The sequence below is a fragment of the Lissotriton helveticus genome, chromosome 3_2, assembly GCF_964261635.1.
Source record: "Lissotriton helveticus chromosome 3_2, aLisHel1.1, whole genome shotgun sequence".
Lineage (NCBI taxonomy): Eukaryota > Metazoa > Chordata > Amphibia > Caudata > Salamandridae > Lissotriton > Lissotriton helveticus.
Window position 1 is genome coordinate 168,984,262 of NC_136062.1, and position 26,161 is coordinate 169,010,422.

The 26,161-nt window shown below is 44.2% G+C and overlaps 1 protein-coding gene across 1 annotated transcript in view; it reads left to right on the forward strand.

Moving 5' to 3' along the window:
* LOC144826532 (dual oxidase maturation factor 1-like) overlaps window positions 1-26,161 on the forward strand; it is a 450,078-nt gene that overhangs the window by 374,563 nt on the left and 49,354 nt on the right. The window contains exons 4-5 of the mRNA XM_078684962.1: window positions 15,174-15,308; window positions 16,559-16,772. Coding sequence (XP_078541088.1) covers window positions 15,174-15,308; window positions 16,559-16,772 — 349 coding nt within the window. The remainder of the gene's footprint in view (window positions 1-15,173; window positions 15,309-16,558; window positions 16,773-26,161) is intronic.

Here is a 26,161-nt window from a genome sequence, read left to right on the forward strand (position 1 = left end):
AGGTACTCAATGCACATGGATTTGTAATGATCCACCAGAAGAGTCTGATCGATTTTCTAAATGCACCCGGTCCTTTGACCTAAAATTGATCATATAATTCACAATTACCACTTAGAAAAACAATCTGGTAATACTGAACATAAATTTAGATAACAATTTTCAGAAACAAAATTTCTTAGGAAAATATTTTTAATGCCCCACTCTGTCTTACAACCTTTGCCCAACTTTCACATTTAATCCAGTATCTTCCCCTCCAAGCTATGTCCTACAGTCAACTATAATTGAATTATGTCTGCCATTTAAACTTCACCCTACTTTATTCATTAAAAAGGTATGAATCCAAATACATTCTATTGTAGGACTCAAAATCTCCACAATAAAAATTGGCAATAATGAAAAACTATTTGAATACACTGGATATCAAAATAGAAACCAATTTTCAATCAAAGATTTACCTGCCTGATTCCATATTCAAAACCCTATGTAACTTTAACTATACACCCAGTATCCTACCCTCCAAGCTAAGTCCTATAATCAATAATAATTGTATTTTATCTCACATTCTCAGCATCACATTACTCATAATTTCAAAAACATTTATTTGTATACATTTGATGTAAACATATAAAATAAAAATTTAAAATCTCCACCGCAAAATTTAACAATCAAAATAAAAAGCCATTCACAAATCATGAGTACTCCGTTCAATATATTTGAACCCCTACCTTTTATTAGGTACTCATCCTGTAACTTTCACCAAAACTATCTGAATAGAAATCACTTTTTGATATGCATTAACATATCACCCACCAGCTTTGTAAAGGAAATTAGCTTTTTCAACTATTTAACATCACCAATATCTAAAAGTAATATAAACATTCATTTTTACTTCTTTTTTCATATCTACATCAATCTTTCATTTTCTTATCTTATCTCTAAAGTCTACCTTACACAGAATGCCCAATTTATTCAGACCAAAAACTATCTCTGAAGTCAGACTAAAAAACCAAGATCACATTTAGACATACCAAATACTATCTTAATGGAAGTCTCTCCTTAATTTTTGTACTGCTATATCACTCATCTGCCTGGATAGAGACTCTACCCTTTCAACTGTTTTTCCACATCACCAATTTCTCAGAGCAATGTATACAATTCCCTATCCAAATTTAGGCCGAATTGCATAGTCATTAATACGTTAATCCGGAAAGTTTCTCTCACTCTAACTTTCTTTACCTAAATCATCCCCTCTTCTATCACATGTACCATGTTTGATACCACAACATGGAATCCTTTCAAATTCTAGCATGGAATGTTCTTTCTTAAAATGATTAGCCATTAGATATTTGGGATCATTATTTCTGATTGTTCTAATGTGCACCTTTCAGGGTGTTTAATTTTCTTGTTGTGGAACCAACATATTTTCTATTACAAATGCAGATTATTAAATAAACACAATTAGATATATTGTAATCAAACAATGTGATTTTTATGAGAGAATGTATTAATAGCATCAGAAAAATTCTTTATATTATCAGGCAAAAAGGTACAAACGTGTTTTAAAGTTTAAAAAAAAGTTTTGTTCCTTTTAATTTTTATTTTCTTCCTATCACCTTTTCTTTTTTGACATTACCATCCCCAAAGAAGTGACTGTGTCATGAAACACATGCTGACTGGAGTTATGTTACCTATTTATGTACAACAATAATAAACTCATATCCATTGATTGGAAAGGAGCTGATTTATGTTAAGATTTATTTCTTCATATTAATATATTTTCCATATGGACTTACTACCTACCTGTTGTGAAACCGGTGATCTGCATTTAAACACCAGGCAGTGTACGCCTGTTCCCCAATTATTATACTGCTGCTTAAAACTACTTATCACTGAACTTTAAAAAGTCTTACTATCACTTAACGCTATCCTTTTGTGGACCCTAAAACCACCGCTTATTACTACTTATCATCACCCATTTTGGAAACCGAAAAACCCTTACAAATTGTTACAACTACCCATCCCTGAACCCTAAAAACCCCTTACTACCTCATACCACTACTTCTACCCTTCTCTGAATGATACAAACCCTTCACCACTCATTAACACTATCCATTTCTGAACCCTAAAGTCCCCCCTACGCTATAATGGCATCCTTCCCTCAACCTAAAAAACCTTACTATCCCTTAATACTACACTTTAAAGTAACTTGGAAATATTTCATTACAACTTAATGCAACATATCCCTGATCCCTAAAAATCCCTTACTACCCCTTAACACTATCCTTCCCTGAACCTTGCATATTTCTTAATGGTCCCATTCCGTGAACCCTACTATCTTCTTACTAAGCTTTTATGCTACTAACCCAGGGACCCTAAACACCATACTACCTACAGACACAACCCTTTCTTGAGCCATAAAACCCCTTCCCACCCCTTAACTGTACCATCCCTAAACCTTAAAAAACATAACTACTCTTTAATGCTACCCTTACCAGATCCCTAAATATATCTTACTACCCATTAATTATAATCTTCTTTGGACCCTAAATACTCCTTACTAAATGTAATGCAACCCTTCCCAGAACCATAAAAACCCTTCACTACCGCTAAATGCTACCCTTTCCTGAACCCTATGAACTCTTTTCTACTCCTTAACACTGCTGTTCCCTTAACTTAAACAAAGACTCCTACTACCCTTTAATGCTGCCCTTCCCTGGATCTTAAAGCCAATTACTGTCCCCTACAGCTACACTTCCCTCAATCTTAAAAACCCTGATACTTCTCCTTAATGCTACCCTTCTGTGAATTGAAACTATAAAAATTACTATCCAACCCTTAATGATTTCTTGCCTGAACCTTACATACCCCTGAACACTACCCTTCCTTGAACTCCACAAACCTCTTCCTATTCCTTAATGCTATGCAACCCTGAACCATACAAACAAAAACTACCCGTTAACGCTATTGTTCCTTGAACTTCAAAACCCAATTACTTTCCCCTTAACACTTTCCTTCCCTGAATCAAAAAAGCCCTTAATACACCTTAACGCTACCCATCCCTGAACCCGAAAATCCCTTGCTAACCCTCTACAATACTCTTCTCTGAATCCTAAAAACCCCATACTACTCCTTGTCAATCCCTTCCTTCAACTGGAAAACCTTAGTACCACTTATCTCAAGCCATCCTTGATTCCTAAACACCATTACTATCCCTTAACACATCCCTTCCCTGAACCTTAAAAACACTTTACTACTCCTTAACACTACCCTTCCTGGAACCATAAGGACCACTTTCTAGCGATAACATTACCCTTCCCGAGCCATAAAAAAAGCTCTTACTACCTCTTAAGAATGCACTTTAATGATCTCCACAAACCTCTTAATACTACCCTTCATTGAACTCTACAAATCCTTATGATCCTTTAATGTTCTCCAGCCCTGAACCCTAAAAACCCTAGCATCCCCTAAAAGCTAACTTTCCATGAACCCTAAAACGCCATTACTATCTCAAAATCCTACCCTTTTCTGAACCCTAAAAAATCTTTACTACCTATGCCTTAAAACTAAAAACCCCATAATGATCCTTAATGCTACCTTTTCGTGAACCCTACAAACGCCTTACTACTTAGTGCTCACTCATGGACTCTACCAAATTGCACTCGTTACAACGCATGCGTTTCTACACATGCTATTACAACGCAAGTCATTACAACAATGTGTTGTTATATCGCATGCCATTACAACGCAATTTGTTACAACAACATGCTGTAGGGGGGTGCTGGAGTCTGGAATAGTATAATTTTCTATTCCTACTCCAGTGTGTGCAACAGTAGGGAAGGTGTTGGATTGAAAATCCAACAAATCCAACACCTTCTGCCCCCTACAGCAAGTCGTTATAACGACTTGCGTTGTAATGACATGCAATGTAACAACACATCGTTGTAACGACTTGCGTTGTAGTGGCATGCAATGTATTGCATACATTGTACATGATGTTTCCCACTCTACCTGCTAAAAGCAGGCCGAGCCTAAGGATGAAATTGGGAATCAAATTACTGATTACCCCTGTAAATCCTCAGTTCTAGGACGACCCTTAGGGTCCCACCTGTGATACTGTTATACATACCCCCACTCCTTTTCCTCAATTATTAATATCTCAGAGTTGGAAATTCTGGGGGGAGTTACTGGGTGATATGAGGGATGTAGGTGTAAGGCCCTTAGTGGTGTCAAGCAACACAGAAAAAGAGAAGAATAATTTTAGGGTGTCAATGGAAGGACTAAATTCTGCTGTTTACATACAGTGGAGATGTGCTGCATGCCATCTGGGAGAAATGAGCACTCAAACGCTAATGGAGTAATTTATAAAATATTTTGCTGTTATACCACTATTCGGTAATGCAACTAGTTATCATGACATTACAGCAAATTTAGACATAAATGTGCAAGAATTGTTTCTGTCTCCTTTTCAGCAACTACTTGCGTAAAAATAGTTGCACCAACTTTTTGTTTGTGCTCTGGTTCGAATAGGAGCAGAATTTAGTACTTTTCTCTTAATTCAATAACAACATTAAATACAATGACAACCACTTTCCAAGCATTTCAGGGTAAGTTTTTCGGCTTTCATCGTACGCCAAATGACCCTCAAAGTGGCTCAGAGTATTATGTCTATGAAAGCAAGAATACACCAAATATTAGTGCATAATTATTTAATTTTGTTTTATATTAGTGGCCTTTTGAGGTAAGAAAAACGTCACTTTTTAGATCTTGACAGTTGCATCTGTCTGGAAGGCATATTTTTAGCAATTCTTTAAAATATGCATAGAGTGGCCTTTCGCTTGTCTCTACCTGGGGAAAGTATTGCTATGATTACTTACGGTAATCCCCATTACTCTTAGTCCTTCTCGTCCTCGACCCAGTCATCACTCATGAGGTATCCCACAAGACAGGAAACAAAACAGCAAACACTTTTAGACTCCACCCCCCTCCTGCCAGGTGCTATAATACTCCTAACCACTAGAAGCACATCCTGCAATACCAAGCAACAAAGGCCTGGACAGGGAGGGAGAGTGGGAAGTATGACTGGGTCGAGGATGAGTAGGACTAAGAGTAATTGGGATTACTGTAAGTAATCATAGCATTACCTCTACGTCCCTTGTCCTCGACCCAGTCATTACTCATGAGGCATACCAAAGCAAACCCCAAGCAGGCCTTTGGCACACCCAACACAGTAAACACAGACCAGACACAAAAGAGTGCAGCAAGTGTAAAGTTTAATACTATACACAAACTCAGAGTGAAGAAGCAATCCCCACAGCTTGCAACACCCCACGACCAAAATTGATCCGGTCAGAAAGGGCACAATTCAACCGGTAATGTCGCACAAAAGTGGATTCTGAGACCCAAGTGCCAGCCCAACATATTTCATCAAGAGAAACACCATGAAAAGCAGCCCAAGAGGCAGACACGCCCCGAGTGGAAGGCGCCTGAACCCCAGCAAGGCAAGGTAAATCAGCACCTTGGTAAGCGAGAGAAATGGCCGCCTTAATCCACAAACCAATAGTAAGACAGGAGGCAGCCTTACCCCGCCCAGCCAGACCAAAGGTCACAAAAAGGGAGTCAGAGGAGCGGAACCCTTCAGCAAGCTAGACAGACAAGGCACGCTTCACATCCAAAAAATGAAGTAAGAGCTCAGAAGGAGAAGAAGGAGAAGGACACAAAGAAGGAAGAACCAGTTCCTGAGAGGAATTAAAACAAGAGCGGATCTTAGGAAGAAAACCAGGATCCAAAGAGAGGACCACAGCATCATCCAGAAACCGCAAAAAAGGGGGAGAAGAAAGCAAGGCCGTAAGTTCTCCCAGTCTCCTCGCAGATGTAATAGCAACTAGAAATACTACCTTGTAAGAGAGGAACTTAAGGTCCACCGACTCCAAAGGCTCAAATGGAGCGGACTGCAAAACACCCAACACCAATGAGAGATCCCAAAGTAGAACCAGAGAACGGACAGAAGGTGGCATCTGTGGTCCAAACCAGAGGGGGAGGCAGATGCATACACATCCCTTTGGAAAGGTGAGAAGAATCTAGCCACCACTGGGGAGCAGCTTTAATGTCCAGAGACACCGGCACAGGAACAGCACAATCCAGGACAGGAAAGGGGACCCAACGCTGAACATGCCATAGCAGAGGACGCAGATGAGCCCTGGCCCATGGGACGGTGAAGACCGATGCAGCCATGTGACTCTGAGCCTCCAGCCACTGCAGGAGAGGAGCCGTAGCCTGGGACAACAACCTCCTCAACAAAGACTGGAGACGTAGAATCCGGGAGAAACACCTTGTCCAGCACAGAGTCGAACACGGCCCCAATGAAGGTCCTCCGGGTGGCAGGGACAAGTTGACACTTCGGCAAGTTGATCAAGAACCCATGATCCCTGAGAATAGACATGGTCAAGTGAAGGTGGCGGGACATGATCTCCAGTGATGGAGCCTGAACCATCCAGTCGTCCAGATATGGGAATATGGACACCGCCAGGAGATGTAGATGAGCCACCAATGGAGCCACCATTTTGGTGAACACCCGGGGGGCTGACCGCAGACCAAAAGGGAGGACGCAGAACTGCCAGTGCGGACCCTCCAGACAGAAGCACAGGAAAGGCTGATCCCCCACCTCCTTGGGAACGTGAAGATAAGCGTCCCGGAGATCAAGAGTGGAAAACACCCAGCCGGACTGGCTCAGTGGAATCACCTTCTGGAGAGTCTCCATTTTGAATGGGATTTTCTTCACAAACAAGTTCAGACCCCGAAGGTTGATGACCACCCGGAAACCCCCCGTGACCTTCGGAACCACAAAGATGATGGAGTAGACACCCATCTCCAGTTCCCGTCGCGGAACAGTTACAATTGCATGTTTGTTGAGCAAAAGCTAAACACTCTCCAGCAAGGCCAGACGGCGGGAGGCGGCCCGAGGAGTCGGAGTCACCACCACCCCTGAGGAGGGTGGGGGGAACGAAACTCTATCCTGTAACCCCGAGCCAAAACATCCAGCACCCATTTGTCAGAGGTCATCAATCGCCAAGCAGGAAGAAACATGCAAAGTCTCCCACTAACCACAGGAGGCCCACCAACGAGATCGACCTCCTGGATGGCATAGTCAAGAACGCTGTGAGCCAGATCCGGCACCTTGCGGTGGTTTCTTCTGGAACTTCCGTGGAAAGGACCGGCCAGTGCCACGTTGATTTTTAAAGGAAGACTGCTGAAACCTGGAAGGTTGACGGAATGTCCTGGCACCGGAGAAAGAGGAACCACCACGAGCCGGAAGCTGATGAAAGAATAAAGAATGCTTGCACTCTTTAAAGACCTTATGTAGTTTATCTTCAAGAGAGTCACCAAACAAACGGGTACCAAAGAAAGATAATCGCAATGCCATGGAACGTTGAGCCGCGTCTGTCTTCCAATCCCTCAGAAAAAGATTCCGACGGGCAGCGATAGAGGAACCACAAGACATAGCAGAAGCCCTCACTGAATCAAATGTGATGTCCAAAATGAATTCAGCCTGGCGCTCCATGGTCTCCAGTAAGTCCGGACAGCTGCCACCCTCTTGCAACGTGGAAAACAGGGTCTTGAAATCCAACAACAGAGACTGAGCGACATAGGCTCCATAAATCCCCGAACGAATGGCAAGGTGAGAGCCAGCATATGACTTTTTCAAAGCCGAATCAATATTTTTATCCACACCATCCCACAGGATGTTATCATCCGCCATGGAAGGATGCCCCACAAGACTAGCCACCACGGAATCCACTGGAACGGAGTCAGGCAAGGAGTCCGCCATTTCCTGCAAAGGGTAAAGCTTGGACATAAACCTGGGCATGGAGATGTGATCCGGATCCTTCCATTCCTTTAGTAGGACATCCATCACAAAAGGGTGCACCGGCAGAGAAGAGGCAATGGGTTTCCGAAACTGTGGTAAGACTGCATCCTGAGAGGTGCTGGGCATAGAGGCAACTGGAAACCCGATATTCACCCGAACATGATAAAGGATATCCGGCAAGAGATCCCTTGAAATGTATTTTCCCTGAAGCTCAGCAGAAGCGACAGAACAATTGTTAGAATCAACAGAGGGGGAGATGTCCGAGTAAAGGGTAGAAGTAGCCCCAGAATGACCACCAGCAGGCATCTTGCTTGTCTTCATATCCGACAACGTCTCAAGGATAAGGCGTTTAATTCTATCATCACCCACTCTGGCACGCTTCACAGGTGGAGGTGAGTCCTCATTGGTCACAGGAGAAGAGGAAGGAGCAGGAGAAGAATGTTTCCTCTTGCGATGATGTTTGCCAATGATGTGCAAAAAAACAGCAGCAGCAGATACGGTGAAAAAACAACAGGAAACAATCACAGAAATCCCTCCCAATATATACAGAGGGAGTACCTATCAATTAAGTTATAATTAGTATCATACACAATAGGAAAAATTCAAAAACTCCAGAGGACCAATGAAAATGCCGAAAAAATCGTCAGGACTGAAACAAACGTAACCGGAAAGAGAAGCAGGTAATGCGCGTCTGCAAACAAACTGCCCGTAAAACACCAGAGAGAGACACATCCCCCGTTTTGCAGGCGTCCGACGGAGATGGCTGACAAGAAAACGACTCGGCTGAAACACGTCTAGGAGGGAACTTCAAAACCTCCTGCTGAAGTCCGACATCCCTTCCTGGCAGCCCGTAGTCAAGTAAATATGAACAAAGTGGACACCCATAGACAGCGTGACCCTTTGAAACCGAAATGAGATCGAGAACACACAGCGACATTGAAGCACCAGACAGTCCCAACCACGGAAATGAAATGTGTGCCGTCGCTCGTTCTCAAGGCACAGACCGGCTTAGAAAATACATGAACTACAGGCGCACTGGAGCAGATCCAGGCGCCCGCCGGAAATATGCGAGTGTTGAAACACTCCTAATGCCGCTGCCAGGTAAATGTAAAATCCAAAGCGCGTAGAAAGCAACCTGCTTACTTGCAGGAGGACACCTTCATCCACGCATAGCAGAAGCCTGCAACAGCAAGAACCAGGGAGACCCACGGAGCCTCGCAACACGGTCCCCTGAGCGCCACAGGAGACAGGGAAGCCCAGCAGCCCAACTCCATTGCATCCCACGACGGTCCACGGGAGCCCCCAAAGCCCAGCAGAGGAGGAATCCACAGAACAATAACTGAAGCAGGTAAGTACCCGGCACTCACCCAAGCGTCTCCAATCAGGTAAACCCACCGACAGGAAACAAATCAGGATGTGCTTTTAGTGGTTAGGAGTATTATAGCACCTGGCAGGAGGGGGGGGGAGGGTGGAGTCTATAAGCGTTTCATGTTTTGTTTCCTGTCTTGTGGGATACCTCATGAGTGATGACTGGGTCGAGGACGAGGGACGTAGAGGTAATGCTCTTCTACTGCATGCTATCAGTTGGCAAAGTATCATTCCACTTTACATAAAATGCTTCCATTAGAGCAAATGGGGAATTCTTCAAAGTCTGAACAATATACTCAACTATGCTATTCGTAACATCCATTTCTTTTTCTCCTACATGCCTTCTACCCAGAAAGCAACATTTTTCTACTTATTCCATGCATGGGGAAAACCAGTGGGACAAGCTTTAATGTTTAATGCATTTGTGAACTCCTTTGTTTACATTTATTTGTACATGTAGGCTAGACCTATTGGCTTTGCCAAAGCTTGTTTAAGCTAAAGCCTTAATTGAAATGTCACTGCTACGTTTGCACAGTAACTAACTTTACGTTGAAGAAGCTCTACAAACAAATTTGGATGGTTGCATATGGAGCTCTCTTTGTTTTCTGTATTTCATACCAAAAAAGCCTTTTGAATATAGAGTTGCCCTGTCATATTCAGGAATTGTTATTTAAGGCATGTAAAGCTCAGCTTATTCACGTTTTTTCTAAAGGCCCCTCTGTTAAAGTCACATTCAAGCAACCTGCCTATAAACCTGTTGTACTTCATTAACTTTCCACCTGGTGGTAGTGTTGAGGACTTTCTTTCTCCAGATTCCACAAGCCTGGTTCAGTGATCTCTAACCTGGGTCAACATAAGAAGTGGAACCGCCTACCACATGTCTAATTGACATCCCAGATAGAAAAATCATTTACTAAAGATAACGCTACAGTGCATATGCAAGGGATTCCTGTTATTTCCCTTCTGATTATCTGCATGCCTAAAATGTGGGAAAATATTCTGATAGGGCTTCCTTAATAATCCAAAGGTCCATATTCACCCACAACCTCACAAATACTAACCCATGTTTCTCCTCTCCCTATGAAACAAACAATACCCATACGATGGAAATACAGAACTTTTGTAAACCTCATAATCTCATTCATATTAGTAGATTATTCACAGGGAACTAACAGAGTAAATTTTCCACATATGGCCAAAGACCAGGCCCTGCCACCAACCCCTTACTGGGTCAGGAAGAAGGTTGCACACAGCTAAGGTTGGACAACCCCACTCCACATCACTGAAGGTCATACAACGGCAGTTGGTCGGATGAAGGAGGGTGGGTACCAATTACTAAGCCGAACTGCTGGAATTTCTATAAATTCAAAAAGAACAGAATTGCACTGAAATATCCAAGGTTAACGTTATGGTTCACTTTGGTTATTACTATGTTTAAAACAAACCTCAGAAATTCGCTTTAAACACATTGTCATGCTGAAATCACAAGCAAGCCCCAAGTTAGCCTTTGCTTATTCCTTTGGTGACTTGGCACAAGCAGTCAGGTTTAACTTAGAGGCCATGTGTAGAGTATTTCAGTAATAAAGTGAAAACACAACACAAGAAAAATCCCACACCAATTTAGAAATATAGAGTAAAATGTAATAAACCTTTTGACCCGAAAATGACACAAAATCCAGTCAGTTGAATTGGAGATATGCAATTTCAAAGATTTCAGGTAAAAAAAGCATCTAAAAGTACAAAAGCGCCACTCGCAGTTAGGTGGTCACGCGAGACAGGGTGAAAGTCACAAGTTCAGACCGACCATGATGGAGCGTGGGCCAGATACAGGGAGTAGGTTAGCCCTACTGAAATACTAATCTTCATAGTCCAGCACAAAGAGTACCGTTCTTAGTGGAAGGGGCCGCTAGGAACAGGGACAGTGTTTCGGGTGGACATCGAAGTAGCACATAGAGCGGGCCAGGCACCACGGTTGGTCATCTCTGTAGCTAAATATCCTGTTGGGCGTCGTGGATTGTCGTTGATGGAGCTCTGCTTCGGCAGTCACTGCCAGAGGTCAATGTGGTAGCACAACGTGCAGATCTCTCATTGCAGGGAGCCATTGGCAGGTGCTGTCCTCTTTAACTCGGCCTTTCCCCTGGCTCTCCGGGAGGGCCCCTTCAACAGGTGGCGGATAGGAGGGCCACCTGTCAACAGAAGGAGGAAGTTTCCTAAATTCCAACAAAAGTTTCCCAGGACATCGTCAAATTGAGCAGGAAGGATTTAGATAGGTTTACTTTGAATCCTGCTGCCTTTTCAAAGAGGTTGAGTTCGGCCTGAATAGCCGGTAGTGAGACTAGCGGATCAATAATGGGGAGCAGGATATCGTCCGCAAATAGGGAAAGTTTATGCTTGTCACTGCCAAATGTTACTCCTTGGATGTTTGGGTTTACCCTTATCTGCTCCGCTAATGGTTCAATGCAGAGGGCAAAAAGCAAGAGGGTGAGGTGACACCCCTGCCTCGTCCCCCACAAAAGTTGGAAGAAATCCGAGGCCACCCCATTCACCAAAACTAAGGATCTGGGCGAATGATAGATGGCCTGAACCATTCCTAAAAAGCGATCACAAAACCCAAATCGACTCAGCGTCTGTTTTAAAAACGACCAGTCAACACGGTTGAAAGCCTTCTTGGCATCTAATAATAGGAGGACTACCGGGGTATTCTTTTTCTGCACTTTTTCTATTATGTGTAGGATTCTACGTAGGTTATCATGGGTTTGATGCCCCTTGATACACCCTGATTGGTTGGAATTAATTAGTGCGGGTATAACATTTTCTTGGCGGCTGGCCAATATTTTAGAATGAAGTTTGGCATCTAAATTTAGAAGGGCTATAGGCCTATATGAGGCACATGAACTGGGGTCCTTCCCTGCTTTAGGAATTATAGTGATTAGAGCCTACCCCATAGTGGCCGATACTTGTTGCGTGGCAGCTATGTGATTGTTGAAGTTCACTAGGTGATGAGTCAACTCAGGTGCAAATGTGCGATCAAATTGGGCATTTTGCCCATTGGGACCCAGGGCCTTCCTCAGATTGAGCGTATCTATTGCCTTTTAAACCTCCTCTATTGAGATAGGTTTGTTGAGCTCCTTATTAATAGTGGGGGAAACCTACTGGAGGTTCAGGGCCTCGAGGTATGCCACATGGTCCGGCGGCAAAAGGACATCAGCAGTGGATGCAGTAAAAGTCCCTGAAGGCGTTCGCCTTTCCTTGTTCACTAGTATTGGAGACTCCAGCTTCATCCACTATTTGCTTGACATATTTTTGTTTGTGTTTCAATGTGAGCTGACGTGCTAACAGTGCTCCTATTTTATTTTCCCCTTCGTAACCCCGAGCCTGTAAACGTAAAATGATCTTTCCTGCCCTACTGGTTCCTTTTGCTTTTCTGGCCCTAAGTGGGAAGGGTATGCCCAAACGTGGGTCCTGTGCTCACTGTGCCACTGTATTCAAGCTAGCCTGGCTGATGAAGGGTGATGCCCGAAACTGGTGAGAAAAAGAGCAATGGATTAAACCCAGATCTTTGTGACTGGTGTGAATGTTTGCATTTTTCAGCATTCCGTCCATCATTTGTTCTTTTTGCTTTTGTCGCCCTAAGTGGGAATGGTATGCCCAGACGTGGGTCCTGTGCTCACTGCACCACTGGATTCAAGCTGGCCTGGCTGATGAGGGCTGATGCCCCAAAAACGGTCCCAGGATGCTTGTTTCTGGTCCAAGAAGGATGTGGCTTGGCAGTTCGGGATTAACTGTTCCCATGAGGCACAGGGTCAAGACTGATTTGCATTTGGCTAGGTCCAAACTGGAGTGGCATAGTGAGCAAAAGAAAGAGGGATTAAACCCAGATCTTTGTGACTGGGGGTGAATGTATGCATTGTTCAGCATTCCGTCCATCATTTGTTCCTTTTGCTGTGGTCGCACAAAGTGGGAAGGGTATGCCCAGAGATGGGTCCCGTGCTCACTGCAAAACTGGATTCAAGCTAGCTTGACTGATGAATGGTGATGTCCCAAAACGGGTCGCAGGATGCTTGTTTCCGTGCAGGGAGGACCTGGCTTGGCATTTAGGGCTGGCCCGTTCCCATGAGGCACAGTGTCAAGACTGATTTGCATATGGCTAGGTCCAAACTGGAGTGGCATTGTGAGCAAAAGAACGATGGATTAAACCCAGATCTTTGGTCCCAATGATGGAGCCAGTAGTATAAATACTAGGTGATGCCATTAAATCTAAAAAGGAATAATCCTCAAAGTTTAACTATTAACAACCAAACACAGGATTCAGGAATCTCGAGTAATCATTTAGCTTCCAAAATGAAACAATTTAGAAATACTGTGTTGCAAGCCATGATTTAATAATACCAAAGAACCAGTAGACTAGTATTGTATAACACATTTTTTATGTACCAGTGTATTGTTCAGAGCGTATTTGTTAACCGTTTTACTATTTGTAAATTGAATAAAATTTATATAATTTTCCAGTTCTTTTTATATTTTGGTTTCTCTATATAGTATCCTTCTATATATCTCCTTTCCTTCTTTTTTCTCCTTCTTCTTTAACAATTTAACCTGTAGGTATCATTGACTATTTGTATAAAAAATTGTATGTCTATGTAAACAGTATGCTGAACTGTTGTTAGGACTATATAACTTTCTAAAAGTGGCATTTTAAAATGTTTAACTTTACCATTAAAGAGGATTTTTAATGACAATTTCTCAGACAGCAAACATGAAAGGTTGACCTGTTCCCAATCAAGTTAGCACTTACTAAATGTAATAAGTTAACCCAATGTTATCCTATGGGAGAGGCAGACCTTGCAGTGGTGAAAAACAAATTTCAGTGTTTTTCACTACCGGGACATGTAAAACCTAACAGTACATGTCACTCTTTAAATACACTGGACCCTGCCCTACGGGCTGTCTAGGGCCTACCCTAAGGGCGATTTATATGTATTAAAAAGGAAGGTTTAGGCAGACAAAAAGTTTATTTTGCCAGGTATTGGTCTGTAATGGCAGACTTCAGACATATTTAAAAGGCTACTTAAATGGGTGGCACAGTGAGTGCTGCAGACCCACCAGTGGCGTTTAACTTACAGACCCTGGGTACAAGTAGTACCACTTTACTAAAGACTTCTTAGTCAATTAAAATTCCCTTTTGGGTGTAAGCCAATGTTAGCATGTTTCAAGGAAAGAGCACCGGTAAGCAGTGGTAAAGCTCACATCCTCTAATGCAAACAAAAACAAGATCAACGAAAAATGGATTTGTAAAGCAAAACGTTTAGGGTAAGACCAGTCTAAGGCTACAGGTTTAACCCCAAATTAAGGTACAGCTATGTTATGAATTATAACCGAAAAACACTGTTTGCAAGTTATAGATATGTCTGCAAATCATAAGTCATGCGAAAGCCATGCAAACCATAACTGAAACACAAAATGCGATGCTTATGACTTCAGAATATTTATATCAATAAGTAACTCCCAAAAGCACACCATCAGTGAATAATAACAGATACTCAAACCAATAATATCATAATCATAGTTGTCTCCTTGAAGGTGTTATATCTAACAAAATATGTAATCTGAGCCGAAAAGATCATTGATGAAATTTGTAATTGCATCTGTTACATAAAAGGTAAACACTGCATTTAGTGTATTAGTTAGGGTTTGCATTTTGTAACCATATATTAAGGAAGTTACCTTCAGTTTATCCATGTCTTTATTCCATATTTCCCTATTCCATTGGAAGGCCTGACTCTTGCTGAGTGTAAGCTTTTTGGATGGAGATCCAATGTTGTCCCCTTTCTTAACTGTCAAGAAACCATGCTTCATTAAGAGAACGTCTAGACTGGGTACTGGGTTTTATACCTGTGTTTTTTTTAAAATTTCACCTAGACCTTTCTTTGAATTTTGACAGCTGTTAACTTCAGCAGCGACTGGGAAACAGGCTTGGTCAATGTGAATACCACCTATAAATCATTCAGCAACATCGTCATGAATGTTGACATCGGGCTGCGAGTTGGACTGAAAGGGCTCAACATCACATTAACAGGTGAGGTCTTGTGCAAATGTACCCGCAATGGTGAAGAGACACTTAATCTCTTGCCCTGAAGGTCCATATACACAGTGGTCCTGGTGGCCATGCTTCTATTCAGCAGATCCCTAGTATTTTCCTTTTCGAGTCCACTGAAAGTGGCCAGATTGTCTGTGCTTTAGAACAAATTGGAACAAATTGGTCTTGTCACAGACACAGCAGAAGCAATTACAGTGTGAGTATATACACCACTCGCCACTTTTTCAAGGTACCATCTACTGTAATTTAATGGATAGTTTCATTTCCCTTAACACTTATAACTTGATGTTCTTGCATAAAACATCTAGAAGAAACCTCAAAGTGAACTGAATATTGATTTACACTGGCAATTTCCATTGATTTATTATTACTGTATAAATAGGCAGAGAGTTCATCGGAGCATACATTGCATGCATCCCTGTTGATTAACTGTTGATTAAAATACATTTCTTTCAATTTTTCAGCACTCGTAGGGACTCAAACTATGTATGTGAAGTGATTGTGCTGTGCATACAAGGGTCAATCTTATCCAGCTTATCTTGACATGTCCTCAAAATACAAAGTTAATTCTGGTGTAGGAGCAGCTTAGAAAAATGCAATTTTGTGCATTTTTATAAGGATTTGCAAATGCAAGTTGGTGGTAATTTGCAATTCCTTAATGCAAACTCGCATTCTGAGAAAGCTTCTTGCATTGTCTTTAGGGAATCGCAAATTGCGATTCCCTAACTGCATTTGGAAAATAGGTAATTGCTACAATTGTGATTACCTATTTTACAAATGCCTTTTGGGTTGATACATCCCAAAAGGCTTTTTATTGTTCGCAAATGGGCCGATTCTATAAATCGCCCGTTTGCAAATGGTACATCTGTCCCTTAGCCACTAATATGTTTCTTAGTAACCTAAGACAAGATTACTGCAACACCTGAGTGAAACGTTCATTAGTATATTGTCCTACAAAGATGTTTTAAAGAGGGTAGACACTACTTCCTAACACTTGGGTAAGGCAGAAGTGTCCTCTGAGGTAAATTACATTACAGTGGCTAGCACTACTGATGAGTCCCTGAAACAACATCACAAATATCTGTAGTAGATGAAAGCAGATTTTTCTACTGATGCCCTCATAACTACTACAGTCATCACTAGTTCCAGGAATCCCACTGACACTAGATTTGGTATTCTAGACTCACTTCGAATAAGGCTTTATTTTCTCTCCTTTCTGCACATTGAAGGAAACCCTATCAACCAAATGAATGAAACAATCAACTACAACGAGAAATTTGACTGGATTTTGGGGAAACATTTTGATGAAGACTATTTGAAAGCACTAGAGCGTGGTCTCCCCCACCCCATCTTGTATGTGGCAGAAAAGTTCACCTATGGCAGCCCCTGCGCAGTTCAAAGCCAGTTCCGGATCTCAGCATACTATGCATCCACCATGATGTGGTAAGACAAGTCTGGGTGTGCCTGGTTTGGTAATTTGGTCTTTTTTTTAAAATAATTTTTATTGATACAACTCGTAGAGCAAGTCAATGATATCAGAATTAACATGGCATGTAAATACAGTTCCGTCTCGTTCCAGCCACTGTTTGTACATCTTTCATTAAACTTGTTTCTCATATCTGTTCCTCGTCTCCCTACCCCCCTTATGAGTCCATACAGTAGTAAGCCGCTCATATGACACTGCTGAAACACTCCCCTCAGAATCAGAGTCCTCAGGGGGTGGAGGTTCACATATGCCACCCCGGTAAGTATTCCAGCCTCCCCAGACCTTCTCCCACTTTCTCGGGCAACACCGTTGTACATATACTGATTTTTCCGCGACCATCGCCAGGTACATATCTTTGCACCATTGAGTGAGAGTGGGGTTGACCCTAGACCCTCAGCGCTGTGCAACGTTCCGTTTAGCTACTGTCATACCCAGTGTAACCCAGTCCTGGGCAATTCTGTTTAAGTCTGTTGGTTCCCATATATTTAGTAGGCAGCACCTCGGGTTGTCAATATAGTAATTTGTGTGACTTGAGAGAGCGTCCTCATCACTGCCATCCAGTATCTCACAATGCTAGGACAACTCCAGGTAATTTGGTATTTTCTGTCTATTACATCCTTATTAAAGGTCCCTCACAACCTAACATAATTGAGAACAAATCCTTTTTTAAATGCATTTCCTTCTTGTCCAAAGATAAACCTTTGGTAAAAGATTAGAAAGTTGAGCAATCCTCGAGAATATAAATGTTAAAACCTGAGTCGGGTCGTGGACAATCGATATTTGCCCGGCGGTATTGCCTCTGTGACCCTCTAGTTATTTAATCAATGAAGAGGCAGGCGCTGGAGACTGGAAAGCAGGAAACAAGGTTTTTATTTTCTCCGGAGGAGAACACAACGAAACGGACAGAAGGTATCGTTCTGAGGTGCTCTAGATACATTTCTGAGGCCTGGCCTCTTATACACTGTTTTATGACTTTATTGTAGATTTCACATTCATGTTAAAGCTTTGATGTATGGAAAAGACATTCCAGGAACTCCCCTTTGAGCCCGTTCCCACACACATTTACAGTTGAAGTCCCCACCCTAGTCACAACAGGTGATGAGTATCACGCAGCTGGATATTCCGCCGATTCACGGAATGTGGGGGTTTGATCGGATCTCATGGAGTGGGGGCTTTGATCAACCCGGGGATCCTTTGATGGGGGAAGCTTTCTATTGTACGGGGAGGGGCAAGGAATGGTATCGGCAGAGCTGGGTGTCGGCCTGGGAACGGGGAAGACAAAACGGGCACACGGGGAAAAAGGGGGTTTGCATCTAAGGGCCGGAGATCATGAAAGGGAAGCAGGGAGGTGTCGCGCTGGGAACAGGATGAGGGCCTGGGGCAGAGCAGCGCCGAAGAGGGGTTTATGACTCAAGGCAGGTGCAAGCAGGGGGTGGTCTTAGTGAAGGCGAAGGGCTATGTCAGGGGCCAGCGGCATGCAAATGGGTTCGTTCTGCTCGGGGCATCTTAAAAAAATGGCGGGCGCGCACGACAAAAGTGTGGCATATGGGGAAGAGGCAAGATGGCGCAGATAATGTTCACCAAAACGTACTAATTTTCAACAGTCCTCCCTTTAACATATTCAAGACATCTTGCTGGTTCATTTTCTACTCGGTTCTATTGTGGTGGGCATGAGAAAGAAAACGGTAGGAACCCTAGAGGAAAAGGGTTGTAAACAATACATTTTAACATTTCTAGTTTTTAGGAGGTGGGCCTATTTGATAAACTTTGATCAATTTGTTTAGCAGGAAAGTCATAGGAATGCAATACAAAAACGATTCTGTAGCGAGAGCAGCAAGTATTTTTCATACTGGCAGGTTATTACATATATCAGGTTCGGATTGGAGCATGATCAATACAATGGCGGCTGGGAGAGAAATGAGGTCTAGCAGAAACGGCGATTGGGGATGTCAAATGTTCGAAGTTTAACGAGTTCTCATCATTCTTTGTTGCCTTTCGTTGGCGCTGTTGAGCACCGGCGGTGGAGCTACAAGTCCAGCTCTGTTCTAAGTTCTGCGTTGCAGGGCACGACCCTTTCCTCGCGTTTCTGGTCGGAAAGGTCCTTATCACCCTGTGTCCTTTGAGGTGATTGTCAGAAAGTTCAGATGGAAGAAGAGCGTACAAAAAAGACAGTCTTTAGAGAATTTGCAGATGAAGATAATCAAAAAGTCTATTTCTCTCCCAGCTCCAGGCAAAGAATGAAAATGCCCGTTATATTAGTGTTCACAACTGGCATATGAATGACCGGTGACGGGCCTGTTGGATTTACTATGATTTTCCTTTACAATTATTTATTACAGTCACGACAGTTCATCTGATGGTGACCCACCTTCGTGAGACGAACCTGGCAAAGATATGCCGTTCTCTAGAGTTTTACATTTACAAAGGGTACTGTGAGTCGTCAACATGGTACTACACAGGTATTTTGCTGAGAGACGAACATGGCTACCTGGTTTTCAACTACTACGGGGTTCATTTCGATGATTTCTTTACCTTGGACTAGTCTGTTAACCTTGTAAAACATCATTCTGGATCCTACGTAACCCTTTACAGCCCGATTACTTAATTAGGAAGGACAGGGGTTTTATGGGAAACAACCAGGGACATAGGAAACTTGTGGTAAGGGCATAAATCGACCCATCTCTCACAACCGGAAATGAGGGGTAGTTTCATAATTCCAGTTTTTGGGCGGCTGATACAGGGGAGGTAACAGGGGTGATCATTTTTCCGGTTTGGGTATTGCGACAATTCGGGGAGGGGAGGGTCGCGTATTCTGAGGTCCTTGTTTTATACCATAGGAGCCGCTGACATGTGGTTCCCTTATTTCGGGTCAGATTAGGGAACCTCTGTCGTCTTACCTGTCCTTTCCCTTACGGCCCAACCTCGGTTCATTGACTTCTAGCGGAAAAGGAGAGGTAATGACGCGGCCTCAGAGTGATTGTATTAAAGACACGTTTTTGTGCAAATACTGATGGTATTTGAAGCCAATTAGGTGGTGTGCTAGGGGTGGCAGTCTGCCAATTTCGGGGCTAATCACTCGGAAGAGTGGGAGTGCAAAAATAGAGGGAGAGAGAGAGAGAGAGAAAGAGAGAGAGAGAGAGAGAGAGAGAGAGAGAGAGAGAGAGAGAGAGAGAGAGAGAGAGAGTGCAACGGCAGGCTAAATAGTACACGTGCAACAGAGAGGGTGGCAGTGTATTCAAGAAAGGCTATTTAGTGCATTACACAGTAAAGGGCATTCACGGGTCTGCGTTAGAATCTTGTAATCATGCAGTTTGAGCATTAGACAGGGTAGAGGGGACGTGCCTTGAGAAAAAGGAAAGAAGAAAGGAGGTACCATTTTGTCGCACTTCTCGCATTCTCGGTCCTTCGACCAGTTGGGTCGACGCCTCAGTCACACACACACATTCCCTCATAGTTTCGCATCATACGTGACATGGGTTCATTCGTCCGGTCTGGTTTAAGGGTGATCACTTTTTATCAGGTTGTGCTAATTTTCCGGGTTTGTTCGATACGTGAGTAGTTTGCAGGCGTGCGCAGACACCACCTTGCGGCGCTAGTCCGCTTCGTGTATTAGACATGGCAAGGCTTCAGATCTTCGCCACACCTCGGCTGTAATCTCTGATGTAACCTGCAGAGGGAGGAAAAAAGGGGGTGGGGGAGACAGCATTCGCGCATATTCAAACACATGGGTTCATAAGTCCTTTACTTACCTCTTACTCGTCTTTCCTCCTCGGGGCAGGGTCCCCGGGGATATGGTTTCTGGAGTCGAGGGGGGTAGTGTGTCCATATAGGTCGTGTGCGGGGAAACGTAAAAAGGAAACCAGAGGTGCTTAGTGCGAGGTATCTAGTCAAAGGATGTATCTCACTATCGGGATCCTTAAACCTCTTTCAACGCTGTGGCGTTCTAAGGTTCTTCGGTTCTTGGGTCAGCTCCGTTCCCTGATACTTTGGAACGTTGTACTTTATCACATTTACATTATTTCATTTCACCCTCCTTTTACATTCCCTCATTTACACCGTTCGTTTTACCCATCCTTGGAAGTCAAGGTCTTCCTCTACGCGAGAGTTCATGAGTCAGTCGCGTACTTTGAAGGCGGAGTGTCGTGTTGTCGATCCGATCCATCCTCCAGGGCTGGGCAACCATCTTCTTTTAACCTTAAAGAGAGAGCAGAGTAGGGTGCACAGAAAAGAACTTTCCCACCGATCCCACACATTTTTTTTTAAAATAAAGCATGCAATACCCGTCCATAGTTTCAAAAACTTTATTTTGCAAAATCATTTCAGCATGAGGATTATGAGGGTGCGGTCGTATTTGGCCGGTCGTGGCAATGGCTAAAGTGCGTACAGTGGGGGGTGTCGTTTGCAGCAATAAAAACATCGGAAAGTTTTACTCATTCATTTGTAAGAGACTAAAACGTCTATTAATTGGTTGGGGGTTCGGGGGCATTTATTTTCATAATTTTAGAAGCATAATCATAATAGTGGTAATCAGATTTCCTATATGCATACCGTACGTGTGCGTCGTAAATGAGGTTTACATCAGTTATAAAAATATAATACATTGTACATTTGTAATCAACATTTGTAACGGGGATCCTTTCATACTGTTCGTCGAGTGAGTTCTCCTTGTCTTTTCTAGCCAAGTGTACAAAGGATCATATAAAATCTCAGAACATCAAGTTTATATTAGTGCGAAGGAACACCACGAGGTGTTCGTAAGTTCCGATTGATACCAGCGCCATTTTGGGCGGGGCCGGCTCAGTCCGGAAGCAGCATCAGGGGGAAATGTTTCCCATTACTGGCAGTTTGGACCAGAGTCCTTTTCGGCAGTTCTAGAATTCATGCTAACAGAAGGAGTGGCAATGTCATGTTTGCTTCGTTGGCGACCAAGGCAGCCGTCCCTTATCGGAAGCCTGCAAAGGCCGAAGGTTCCGCCGGGGACCTTTGTAGGATCTTCAAGGCTGCGGAGATGCTGTCGGAGATGGGGGCTCGTGCTCCAGGGGGCAAATGTTCGAGTTATATTGCTGGTCAAAGTTACTCTAGTGGCCGGGGCCCGCCTTCCAGCGGACCCAGACGCCATTTTGAGGCCCTACAGGGGCCACTCTCGTCGAGTTTGCAAGAGTGGGAGAGATCCTTCGGAGTGAAAGGAAGAGGTCCCTGTTGTGTGAAAGCGGGACGTTCAGCTGGGGTGCAGCTGTGATGCCCCCACCTGGGGGGGGGGGGCGAGGGAGACTCGTTCGCATCGTCTCCTTCTCCCGGTGCACTCCATGCCGCTCCTTTTCATCGTCCCGCATGAAGGTCTCTCCCCATCCGGTGTTTCCCAAGTCCTGTGCTCAGTGCTGTGGGAGTATGGTCACCTGTGGCGCGCATTCGGCGCGGCACGAGTATCAGTGCAGTCATTGCAGGTTCGGTGTTCCGAAAATATGGCCACCATTGCACGTTCGGTGCTGCGCAAGTACTGGGGTGCCACCATGGTGTGTTCGGTGCTGTGGAAGTATTGGCACCATCGCCTGACTGGGGGTGTACGGCGTCGGGCCGGGGGCTGGGAGACCTCCTATCGGTGGAGGTGGGAGAGGCTCGTCCGCGTCGCCTCTCCCTCCCAGCCCAACTTGGACAAATTGTTGTGGAGGCACGTGCAGGACATCCCGCCGTCCAGAGCTGCTGCGGCTGTTACGGAAGAGAAAAGGAAGAGGTGCCTCGTTCTTCTCTGGACATGTGGCGGGACTACTTAAGTCTATCCAGGCCCGTTGCGGCTGGCTGAGGAGACATGTGGCGGGACTACCTACAACTGCCCCGGCTGCTGGCTCCTGCCTCTCCTCCGGCTCCCCCATACGTTAAGATTTCCTGACCAAGAGTTGGCGGCCGGGCCCGCCTTATATGGGTTGCCGTTGGTTGGGCGTAGCCGTAACCCTGCCCTACTTTGGAAGGTTCCAGAATGGGGGGGGGCGAATGTTCTGTTTGACTTTCATTTTCTACAGTTTACCGTTATCATTCCTTGTTTGTTGTGCTAAATTAAAAGTTCAAGTTCATTAATGGTCTACGGATTTTGTTTTACCATTTCTTTCTTTCCAGGTTGCTTTTATGCTAAGTTTCTGCTAACAGAGGTTGAGTAACACGGAAACACGTGTAGAGGGATGACGCAGATTTGTACATTACATACACACAAACTCAGACGGGGGACAGTACAAGTACGACATACAAAGACCCAAGACGAATATAAAACAGTTATTGGTCATAATTATCTCTTTCCGTCTGTGAATTTGAAACGAGGCTGGGTTCCCGTCTTGACGTTGCCCGACCTAGGAGAACTTGAGCATGCCGCTGAAATTGTCCTGGCGAAATCTGTGCCATCGGGCATAATCAAACGTGGTGGTTCTGTCTGGTCTGTCTATGTAAGTCGGGTTCTTCTTTGTCTCGCGCTTTTTCTCGTACTGCCGGTCTGTCGTTCCTGCCGGCCCTTTGCCTTTACTCACGCTCAGTAGAGTCGGGCATTGGGCTTTCCAGTGTCCGACATACCTACAAAAAGCGCATTGGTCTGGCCCTAAGTCTGGTCGTCTTTTGCATAGTGTCGGGGGATAAGTTGTGGGTAGCGATGTCCTGGGGTTGTCCTGTCGGTATATTTCTCTACTTGGTTTGTCCTCGTCTTTTCTCTGTCGTTGCATAGCCTCTCTGCGCCACATACCGAGACTGTCGAGCATAATTGGCGTTGTCTTATTATTTCGAAGGGCTATTTCTAACGTTTCTATTTTATCAAGGTCAAAGGATCCTGTCAGTGGCCACTGTTTGTCTTGACTCTCTTCGGTATACCTGTGCCACAATTTATTATAGGCTATGGTGACTAATCCATAGTTTATGAACATGTCCTTATTAGGGGTGCCTTCTAGTGGAGCTATATGGTCCACCTCTAATACACGGTCCGGGCTAAACAGGCTATTAATCAGTGGGGAGAAGACAGACATGACGGCTCGTAACGAGGGACTAAAAAGTCAGCACTGCCTATCTTATCACTAGGTGCAAAGACTGGACAGAATATTTCTATTCAACGTTGTTTGCAGGCAGTGAATACCTCATGGATCAAAAAATAACAAAAAGACCAATAAATAACAATGGGGAGAATGAGTAGGTCCGCAAAGATCTGCGTTACCTACCCTTTTCACTATCTGCAAAAAGGGTGGTCTCTTCCCTGTTTGCAGACAGGGAATCTCCAGGAGACAATAGTTTTGCGAACAACAGTTCAGTTTCAAGTAATTATTGAGTGGGGGAGAAAAAAATAAGCACGGCTGCTGCCCTACCTATCCTCCACTGCTTGCAAAGAGAGAGCCCGTTGTTTCTCCGTTTGTAGACAGTGAATCTCCAAATAAATAAAGAGCAATACTAGTATTTTTAAACAATCAAACAATCAAGCACTCATTTCGCAACTTGTCGTGATTACACGACCTTACCCGGACCATGTGGACAGTTTCTTGTCTTCCGAATCCAGCGCCCGATCGTCCTCTTTTTCTCGTATTTCTCACGGCACTCCTGGTGGTCCCCAGTCAGGACCGTAGATCACTCGAGAGAGGTCTGTTCGGAACTAGTGAAGTTCGGATGATCGGCTGCCAGACGAGGGTCTATTGGGCAAGAGCTCTCCCGATCGTTGCAGTCGTTCACTCTGTCGTCGGGACCTCTCCCACTGGATCCACGAGTCGCTGATGGGCCCCACGCTTGGGACGCCAATTGTTAAAACCTGAGTCGGGTCGTGGACAATCGATATTTGCCCGGCGGTATTGCCTCTGTGACCCTCTAGTTATTTAATCAATGAAGAGGCAGGCGCTGGAGACTGGAAAGCAGGAAACAAGGTTTTTATTTTCTCCGGAGGAGAACACAACGAAACGGACAGAAGGTATCGTTCTGAGGTGCTCTAGATACATTTCTGAGGCCTGGCCTCTTATACACTGTTTTATGACTTTATTGTAGATTTCACATTCATGTTAAAGCTTTGATGTATGGAAAAGACATTCCAGGAACTCCCCTTTGAGCCCGTTCCCACACACATTTACAGTTGAAGTCCCCACCCTAGTCACAACAGGTGATGAGTATCACGCAGCTGGATATTCCGCCGATTCACGGAATGTGGGGGTTTGATCGGATCTCATGGAGTGGGGGCTTTGATCAACCCGGGGATCCTTTGATGGGGGAAGCTTTCTATTGTACGGGGAGGGGCAAGGAATGGTATCGGCAGAGCTGGGTGTCGGCCTGGGAACGGGGAAGACAAAACGGGCACACGGGGAAAAAGGGGGTTTGCATCTAAGGGCCGGAGATCATGAAAGGGAAGCAGGGAGGTGTCGCGCTGGGAACAGGATGAGGGCCTGGGGCAGAGCAGCGCCGAAGAGGGGTTTATGACTCAAGGCAGGTGCAAGCAGGGGGTGGTCTTAGTGAAGGCGAAGGGCTATGTCAGGGGCCAGCGGCATGCAAATGGGTTCGTTCTGCTCGGGGCATCTTAAAAAAATGGCGGGCGCGCACGACAAAAGTGTGGCATCAGGGGAAGAGGCAAGATGGCGCAGATAATGTTCACCAAAATGTACTAATTTTCAACATAAAGACCTTTACTTTAACAACCTGGTAAGTTGAGCACAGGTTAACATCATTAAAGAAAAAATGACGGAGCTTATTTAGAATTGGCAAACAGGGTACTACATCGTAAACACGTACCCTTTTTGCTGAACTGACAGTCGGGTAAACCATCAGTATTCTTTCAACAGCAGCCTGGTTGGCTCTGTCGACAGATTACTTCCTCCAATGGACCGGCAGAGTAGGAGCTCACAGAGGAGGGGTATTACACCATCATTCCTAGTTAGCGTGTTTCAGCTTTTTCTTTGCTGTCCATCACAGCCAAGAAAATCATGGCAGTAAGGGACAGGAGATGTTGGGGCCTTCAGTTTCTTATTTCAAAAACAAACCCTCTCTATAGATGGCTAGCCATCATGGTTGATGGTTCCATGCTTCAAAGATTTTCATAGATTGACAGGAACATCGGTGTCAAAGTACTGTTCCTGTCAATGTCCAGAGTTGTCTGCACAACTGGTGGTCTACTCAAGATTTGGTGAACAGGATATCCATCAGAGCGATGGAGTAAAGTAGTACATTGGCTAGATGGACCTTATTCTGTCTGCTAAACACTAAACCGGCCCCAAAGCTATGAAGAGTACCAGAAATGTTGAGGTCTCAGTGATGAACACATATATTTATATCTTGATAGAAATAGTAAACAAAGCCATCTTCTAGTCATGTCCATTGATCAGTTGGACATTCTCCCTACTGGGGCAAT